Source organism: Seriola aureovittata, chromosome 15 (assembly GCF_021018895.1).
Source record: "Seriola aureovittata isolate HTS-2021-v1 ecotype China chromosome 15, ASM2101889v1, whole genome shotgun sequence".
Lineage (NCBI taxonomy): Eukaryota > Metazoa > Chordata > Actinopteri > Carangiformes > Carangidae > Seriola > Seriola aureovittata.
Window position 1 is genome coordinate 11,132,776 of NC_079378.1, and position 9,457 is coordinate 11,142,232.

Consider the following 9,457-nt stretch of genomic DNA (forward strand, 5'->3'; position numbering starts at 1 on the left):
GTCATGGTTGGTCGTGCTGTGTGTGTGACCCAGCGGGTTGCTAGTGGGCTGTCCCCCCCTCTCATTCCCTGGCCTGGGCAGGTGGGACGTGGCTCTGTTGAAGGCTTGGGGCTTGCATTTGGTTCTATAAATTAATCATAGTGTAACTGATGAACCGAAGACCCTGTGTGGCTTTTCTTTTTTTTTTTTTTTTTTTTTTTTTGGGGGGGGGGGGGTGTATTTAAGTATGTCATGTTGAGATAGAGTAGAAAAGACTGGAGATAATGGCAGGATTTTTACCTTGCACCTACATCAGAGGGATTCTCTCTAGACTGTGGATGCAATAGGACCTCGTATTCTAGCTCGGTTATGTTTTCAGCATCAGGCAAAATCATGTAGATTGAAGTCATGCAAATAATTCTTCAGTATGGAATCTTAAGAATTAAGAGGTAACTGGTTGAGTTCAATGGAAATGCTTGAAATCAAAGAGCCATTTCAATTCATGTGTGTGCAAAATATCATGAAAATTGAAAAGGACTAGGAAATCAGAATTTCCTATTTCGGAAAATTGGAAATTGAACATTACAAACTCATTATGTAAAAGCTAAACTAAGTTATCTTATGTCTTTGAGATGAATTAATAAAGGTTTTGTTAATCCATCTTCCCAAATTCTTTGTATTTAAGTTGGCTAACTGGTTCTTTTCTTTGAATTAAACTCAACCAGATATATCATTATATTAGTTTACCTTAGTTCTGCCTTTGCATGAGTTTGCACAACTACTATTCAAATTTCTTATTGACAGAATTGAGAATCTATTGCGGATAACTTGTTTTTATTAAAGCCATTTGCCCATTTTGCTGCAGCTCACTGAAGGTTGTTTGTGGAAAGACAGGCTGTGGTACTTTTAAGCTGTTTTTAGATCAGTTAGAATTAAGCACATCTGTGCTTTCTCAGATTTTTCTCATCTGCTCAGACCTGTTTTCTGTCTGCCTGTGAGTCACGGACATGTTTGTTGAAAAATGTGTCCCATCAGCACCTTCAGTGATCTGCACTGCTGTGGTGGGTGATGTTAATGTCCTGCCAAAAGGTACTTTGTTCAGTTACAGCCGTGGTTGTACTGTGAGCCCTCGTATGTTAAAAGTAGATTTTTCACAGGCTGGCTTGGTGCTAACATTGGTGGTGGGTCTTGGTGGTGCTGGTTTGTGTCTCTGTGGAAATCACAGGCGTGTTTATGATTGTCTTAACCCTTGACACTTTTTAACTTCCTCATTCACTCCCATTCTCCCCACATTTCCTTTTTATTTTTTTTTGTTATTTTTTTAACTTACCCCTCTGTCAGCTCTTTGTTTCCCCTCACACCGTCTCCCCAATCACAATCCGCTACCTCCTCTGCTTCATGTCGGGGGTGAATCTCCATACTGCAGATAAGCCTCCTCTCACTTAAAACCAAATTTCCATACCTTGGAATTATTCTCGGCATTTCATCAAAAACTTATTGTAGCTTCGCAGATGTTTTGTAAAGAGCATGCTTAAACTGGATTTCCGGTTAAGTTCTTTGGAGTGTGTGTGAAATCTGACATTTTAAAAAGGTCAAATTACATTCGCTCAATTAGAGGAGAATAAAAAAAAAAAAAAAAAACACTCTCAAAGCCACACAAATGTAATCTTATGATTCCAAGTTCATGGACATCAGCTTTTAATATCACATTACCAAACATTACTAAAGATCCCCAGTGAATAACAGGTAATGAGAGGAGGCTTTTTTTTTTTTTTACATTATTGAGATTCCATCCGTAGCTTGTCTAAGAAAGGAGCAGGAACAGAAAGGAGCTAAATGAGCCTCTTTTCCCCATTTACAGGAGATTCCACTTCAGCGGACCCCCTCCTCCTCGACCAGTACGTGGCGGTAACAGACTATGAAAAGCAGGAGAGCTCTGAGATCAGCCTGCATGTGGGCCAGGTGGTGGAGGTCATTGAGAAAAATGAGTCTGGTAAGTTCTATAAAGCATCCAGTATAGTCTGTCATTATTATTATTTTTTTTTTTTAAGTTTGTGCAAAGGAGGTTGGTTTAAATAGATGGTGGAAACATCAGGGGCTTTAGTTGACAGCTGTGGTGCCTTTGAATACAAGGCTAAACCTAATGCTTGTGGAGTTTTTCCAGTAATAAATAGTAGATGAGGCATGCTGGCAAATGCCCTCAGGTGTGACTGTGTGCAACAAGTATTTGATATATATTATTTCACTGTTTCATTTATATATTAAATTAAATATTCAATGCAAGGGCCGCACTTATTTGTCATGTATTCACAGCAGCGAATTACCATGAAACCCTTGAATGAAATGAGCACTCGTGTTCACTTTTTCTATCCTGTTCATTCAGGGTGGTGGTTTGTGAGCTCGGAGGATGCCCAGGGCTGGGTTCCTGCCACATGCCTCGAGGCACAGGATGACCCTGATGACTTCAGTCTTCCAGGGGAAGAAGGTACGTAAAGCTTTCCAGCCGGGGGCTATTGTTTACTCTCAATATTGTGAAGTATGTAAAGAGGCCCATTTAGCATTCAGTCTCAAATACAACTGTACATGCAAGTTATTTCTTCCTTTTGGTATAATGTGACTGCAAGTAGGAGTTAAACTGTACTTGTGTGCACTTCTGGGAAATATTTGGCATATTTTACCAAAGTGCTGCTGTCTTCCTGTTGCCCTCTAAAGCACAATACGCATCACGTGTAGTGCCACTATTTGACAGACACTATTCGACTCCTATTAACACACACCAGACGCTAGATATAAATGGAAGTATTCAAGGTTCAGTGGTCAATAAGCGTGTCATGTTCTTCTCTTAAACACAGCAGTCCTAATATTTTTAAATACCCGGATTATAAAGCCCTCATTAATACAAATATATTTAACGTATATATATATAAAAAATAAATTAAAATAAAGGTGAAGCTTGAATAAAAAACAGGAACAAATAGAAAAAGAAAATGCCATCCATAGTATCTGGGTAAGTTCCATTAAAAAAAAAAAGCATGATGTAGATGTTAAAAGAATGATACTGTGCAGCACATGGTAGGAGCCATACCAAGCAAAGACGTGTACCGAGCCAAAAGTGCAAAATTACAGACCATATTTCAAAGTCTTGGAAAGCCTGAGAAGTATGTGGTTTAAGAGTGGACACAGAGCTGGCTGCCCTGTGGTCGTTGGGAAGGTCACTCCTTCAGAGCCCTGAAATTAGAGAATCACTAATCTAACATCTAACATCCACATTCACCGGCATTACCACAGATGTCTAGAAGTACAATACAAAAAACAGAGGGGAGTAAATTACCAGTTCAGCAAGTACATAATAAAGTACAGTCAATATTGCCCCAATGATGGTCAGCATCAGTTCTGCAAGTTTCCCTGTAATGAGTTCGATTTAATTTAATAGTCTCAAGACGATGCTCAAGGCCAAAATCACCTACATATCTTTGTCATGAACTATGCGGTCTATGAGCGACTATTACCTACCTACCTTCTGTGGCAGCAGTATAGTACAGCAGTGTCACCAACATATTGCTAAGGACAAAACAGACTGGAAAGGGGATCCAATGGAACCTATAACAACACAATGATTAAAAAAAAGATGTTCCACAAACGGATGGATTATTCATCCACAAGTTGTACCCCATTTACAGACCAATAATCCCTCTGCTTGGAGTACAACTTTTGATTTCCTCTAGGTCCACTAATACTGAAAATGCTTTAATTTGGGATGGAAAGATCACCAGAATGACATATGTAATGTTCACTTCCTATTTTGCCCCACTTACTGTACTGGGATCAGTGCCTCGGAGATTCTGGTCACTGCCAAGGCACGTGGGTCGTCGCAGAACTTTAGGGGATCTATTCAGCACAGGCTTTGGGCAAGGTGGAGCGCACGCCTTTCTTTTCCCCCTTATTCTAAAATGTGTGTGTGTGTGTGTGTGTGCGTGTGTATGTGTGCACACGCATACGCAACTGTGTGCATGGTTGTTTATGTGTATGCATGATATGTATGCTGCATGAGAGACCCAAGCATGTAAATTAAATCCTTGCATGCACAGTGGATTGTGTATTTGTGTGTGTATCATATCAATGTGTATCATTTCAATTAACCAGAATTAATAAATACTTGATAGACCAGCGCAGTAGATTTACATCTCTGTGATAGAAATAATAATAGAAAATGTAGTAATTACTGCATTTGTAGTACGGTAACAAGTTTGTCCTGTTCGTGGTCAGTATTTGTGGAGGATGTATGTGTGTTTTTGTGTGTTGCACAAGTGTCTATCTTACATCTTCTCACTCCACAAGATGCTGCTCAAGCCTTGCCTCATTGAACCGGTTAAAGTAAAGCCAATGTACTTCTGTAGCAACTACAGTATCTCATCCTAAGACACACACGGAGACGGTTGTGTTGGACTAAGTATTTTTGAACTGGGCGCTTCTTTCTCCCAAGCTTTTACCCTATGTCAGCATTTATTTGTGCTCCCCGTATTTGTCAATCTGTACACAATAATCTTCAAAACAGACATTATGTTCTTAAAGTTTACAATACTGTCTTTTTCCTGACTCTAGAAGAGAAGTATTCAGTGATTTACCCATACTCGGCCAGGGACCAGGATGAGATCGACCTGGAGAGAGGCATGGTTGTCGAGGTGATTCAGAAGAATCTGGAGGGCTGGTGGAAAATCAGGTGATTCAAATCAGTGACATTCACTTGCCGAGATATCCCTGTTAAATATTTTGGGGATGCTCCTCTTAAAAAAAAAAAAAAAAAAAAGAAGTTAATATCATAAATATAAAAAGCTGTATGAACTAAAGAGGTAATTTCTCTCTCATCCACTCAGGTACCAGGGCCGTGAGGGCTGGGCCCCAGCCTCCTACCTGAAGAAGACGGACATTCAGAGCCAGAAGCAGTCAGCAGGCTCTGCTGCTCATGCCAGTACAAACGACCTCGACGGGTTTTCCAAACAGAACCAGCAAAACAATGCAGCCAAGGAGAACAAGGACAACAGCCAGAAAGAAAACAGGCTGTCACTTTTCTCCGACAGCAAAAGTAGTAAGTGAATGTAACGACGGGGGCAGCTTGTGATTCTGCGAAAAAAGGTTTCTGTCTATATCTGAGTGTAGAAATCAATAATGCACGGAGATATAAAAACATTAGAAAGTATACAAAATGTATTGCACGTTAAGCGATCAAGTGTACACCATTTGCCGAGGTGATTTGCTTTAGGTTAGTCTTATTGTCCAGCCTACGTGCAAAATGTGTGATTTCATAGTGCACAGACGGGCTTGTGCACCGCTGCTTTGCGAATGTACACCTCAGCAAAATGATCGATGACATGTCTTTTCCCTCCGCAGAAGTGGGAGCAAGACACAGACCTCCTCCACGCAGAGACCTTACCATTGTAAGATTTGACACAGCAAGGATTCTGTTGTATTAGAAGACAGCTCTCAGTTTATTATTTTTTTTATCTTTTTCCTCAACTTAACCTTTTACGCATCTCTCTCTCATATATCGCACAGCCCCGTGGTGCAAACCTGCCCAAGCCACCCATTCCTCCTCAGGTTGAGGAAGAGTTCTACACCATTGCAGATTTCCAGACCACTATCCCTGATGGTATTAGCTTCCAGGCTGGAGTTAAAGTCGAGGTGGGTCAGGCACTCCCTAAGATCACATTAAAATGAAGTATTAAAAACTATTTTATATTGAAATCATTTGGTTTTTTGGTTAAGTGTTAAATTTAATCTATTCATTTATTTTCGTGATCTTGACTTTATACTTTCTTTTTGCCCTGTCAGGTGATTGAGAAGAATGCAAGTGGTTGGTGGTACATCCAGATAGATGAGAAAGAGGGCTGGGCCCCTGCCACCTTTATCGACAAGTACAAGAAGACCAGTAATGCCGTGCGACCTAATTTCCTTGCCCCTCTGCCCAATGAGATGGAGAAGCTGAGGCTGGAAGATGGTTCTTCAAATGCTGCAGGCACAGATGACAGTTGGTCCAAGCCTTTACCAGATGAGCCAGGCAGCGAGTCCTGTGCCCGGCCTAAGCTTAGAGACTGGAAGTCCAGTGCCACCAAGGTGGCCCCTCCCTTCTCCGGGCCTTTGCCTCCAGCCCCAGCTGCCCCTCCGGTCGAGGAGAAACCAGCTCTGCCACCTCGCAGGGAGTCTATCAATAAGAGTTTTGAATTGGAGGTAACAGAGAAACCAAGACCTGATCATTCCAAGCCTTTGCCCCCAAAACCACCAGCTCCTGGAGTCATCATGCCAATGGTTACACCCAAGGCACCCCCATTCAAACCGGACAAACCAGCAGAGACCAAGAAAGAAGATAAGAGCAAAGCTCTTCACCTTCGGAATGAGATGGGTCTTGAATGCGGTCACAAGATCTCCGCCAAAGAGGTGAAGAAGTTTAATCTGAAACCTGTTCCTAAACAGCCACCAAAACCCAAATCAGAAGTGCAGGAGGAGAAACCAGAGGCACCTGGCCCATCAGTGTTTATGAAGGCCAAGCCAGTGGTCCGACCTAAACCTGTTCCAGCTGCCAAGCCAGACCCCCCAGCAGAGAACAAACTGGACATCACCAACCTGAGAAGCAAGCTGAGGCCATCAAAACCTGCAGATCCCGGGTCTGCGTCAGCTGAGGTGAACCATCAGAATGACACCTCAGCGGCAGCAAATAGTTCCCGTCCCAGTTCACCCCCTTGCTCTCCCCCCATCCACATCCCTACTCTCAACAATGGTAAGTACTGTGATGAGCCAAAAATCCCCCCAAAACACATTAATGGTCATAGCCAGGAGAGCTCATCACCCCCGCACACAAAACCAGCAGTGCCTCCCCACAAGGAGCCCCCTCAGAGACCCCCCACCATGGCTCCAAGAAGACCACCTCCTCCAAAGAAGACCGACCCGTCCAGTCCAACTGAGCTCAAACCTCCATCTGCTCTAAAAGAAGCCCAGGACTTTCTCAAGGCCGGACCACCCCAACTCAGCAGACCCCCTCCCCCTAAACCCAAAGGGTTTGTTCCAGCACCTCCAAACAAAGAGAAAGAAGAGTCCAAGTTTAATAAAGTCCCAATTCCTCCCAAGCCCCAGCTGAAGAGCGAGAAGCCAGGCCCGCCCAAGGACAAGCTTCCACCTTTACTCAAGGAGCCAAGTAAGGATGAGCTGTATCTAGCTGTGGCAGACTTTGAAGGGGATGAACAAACATCCGGCTTCAAGGTGGGTACAGTGTTTGAGGTGCTGGAAAAAAACAGCAGTGGCTGGTGGTTCTGTAAAAATGTAGGAGAAGAAGTCGAGGGCTGGATCCCCTCGAATTACCTGAGCAAGAAACCTTAGTGTGAATGAGCTCTCAAAACCATCGCCATATGAATAAGTAAATAAACTAAGGATTTAAATGAACAAATTATCACTACTTTGTAGCTTATTAGCATTTTTTTTTATTTTATTTATAGGTACCTTCTTTTTTTTTTAATTGACACGTGTTATGTTTAATTTTGATAAGGATGTTCTACCTAAACTGAACCAGCAATAACACATGCCCTTATGGGTCTTGTGATGTTTACTTGTTTTTAGTTTTTGTTTTTTTAATCTAAAAATTACATTAAATATTAGGTAATGTTATTTGCTTTCTTTGTCATATGCTAGTTGCAGCCTGTGCCAGTCCTGCCATTACAAAGGCTAGGCGTTATAACAGCGATTAATGTATCTACACCCATGCCTTCTATGATATGGTGCCTCAATATTATATGCAGAGTGCTTCAGTGCTTAATAAACTGTATGCAACTGTAGACGTAGTCCTTGCTGGAATCTTAAATCAAAAATCTACATCACAGGAGAAAGCACTAGATAATCAAATCCAGCCAGTCTTTCTCCAGCAGTAGACAAGTACTCCTAAATCCTTTAGACAAAAGACTGCACATGAACTCATTAGGGGAGTTCAATGACTACATGTGGGCTTTCAAGTGCTATTAGCTATTACTAAACAAAATGTTGTTGCCAAGTAGAAGTGCTGTTTGTTATACTAAAAAAAATAAATGCGTATTTGTTTTTAGTGCTATTGCAATGCTTCTCTTTCTTTGACTGCATAATTAATGTTGCAGTGACTTGTAACAGATGTGCACTTTTTCAGTCATATCAGATGAGGTTTAGGTTTGAGGTTTGCACATGCTTAAGGAAGGGGGAAGAATGCCACAGTGCATTTCATTTCAAAATTTTACTTGCCATTGTATTAGCCATATTTTTTATTTTTTTTTTATACTCACTGTAACAAAATATCCACTGATGTAAAGACAAGGCTAGGATAAAAATCAAAACCGAGAAGGTGAAAAGAAGCTCTGTCTAATGTATTTTAAACATTATCGTGTTCTCTCGCACCCAAAAATAAGAATTGTGAAGTGTGACTTGCTGAGCACATCTGCATACCTGTAACAGATGTTTGACCAGGCGTAAGAAATTGGAGATCTACAGTGATTTGTGCAATGATTTACAGTATTTTAAGTGTACAGTCTGACGTTTGGTGCTCAAACAACAGCAAAGTATGACCATTGTATAAAAATAATGTTTTACATTAATGCTTGACTGGTCTCAAGCATGGTCAGTATAGCAAATTATTTTTTATTGTACAGTAATGAGAATCATATCTGAACTGTTATCACTTTTCTGTGGTGGTCCATCTGTTAGGTCTTTGACTCTGTACTGATGGAGGGAGGAGAAGAAGAAAGAGCCAAGAGGGAATTTGATTGGTTGATTTATGGGATTTCTGAAAAGTACGTGGAAACCAGGGGCTGATCATTTCACATCAGGTGGTCCAGAATAAAAGAAAAAGTGTTAGATTTTCAAAATTGGCAAGCAAAATTGGAAACTCAAAAATGTGTGTTCATGGTTCTGGACATAATCAGACAAGGCTACAAGCTGTAACACAGATTGTGTTCCGCTTCTAGTCGCTTTAATGTTACACCACCTGCCACCCATGTTTTACACAGAAATGATGAAAGTATGTTACCAACTAGGAAAAAAAAAAGATCCAATTTGAATACATTTAAAATTGTATTGTTCAGGTGTAATTTATGTAGACAGAGGACATGAAGGTACAGTACAGTGCAAAGCAAACGTGTGGGTTGATGGTGTCATCATTTCAGTATTGTAATCTTATTTACTTTTTTTTTTTTTGCTATGTATTTTTCATTACATTGAGTCTCCTTTTACTTAAGTCAATAAAGGTTTCTGATTTTTCAGTTCAGCTGTCACACTGTGTCTCAAATGGCATTTCAAAAATCCTGAGAAAAATGTTTGTTTTTACAGATGTTTCATGATAATGGAAATACATGTTTACTTGTTTTATTAGACCAAGGACACACACAGCATTTGGTGAGAAACAGCAAAAAGGTAAATATAACTTATTTGTATAATTTGTCAACAGGAAAACTCCACAGGTCACCTTTAACTA

The 9,457-nt window shown here is 40.9% G+C and overlaps 1 protein-coding gene across 4 annotated transcripts in view; it reads left to right on the forward strand.

The window, feature by feature from the left end:
* Window positions 1-9,245, forward strand: part of sh3pxd2b (SH3 and PX domains 2B) — a 40,046-nt gene extending 30,801 nt beyond the window's left edge. For 2 of the 4 annotated variants that reach the window (XM_056397007.1, XM_056397009.1), the window contains 8 exons: window positions 1,841-1,972; window positions 2,363-2,464; window positions 3,809-3,892; window positions 4,582-4,699; window positions 4,854-5,065; window positions 5,368-5,414; window positions 5,533-5,658; window positions 5,809-9,245. In XM_056397007.1, coding sequence (XP_056252982.1) covers window positions 1,841-1,972; window positions 2,363-2,464; window positions 3,809-3,892; window positions 4,582-4,699; window positions 4,854-5,065; window positions 5,368-5,414; window positions 5,533-5,658; window positions 5,809-7,347 — 2,360 coding nt within the window. In that variant the 3' untranslated portion in view covers window positions 7,348-9,245. The remainder of the gene's footprint in view (window positions 1-1,840; window positions 1,973-2,362; window positions 2,465-3,808; window positions 3,893-4,581; window positions 4,700-4,853; window positions 5,066-5,367; window positions 5,415-5,532; window positions 5,659-5,808) is intronic. The other 2 variants (XM_056397010.1, XM_056397011.1) reach the window with 1 other exon arrangement.
* The last annotated feature ends 212 nt before the right edge of the window (window positions 9,246-9,457 follow it).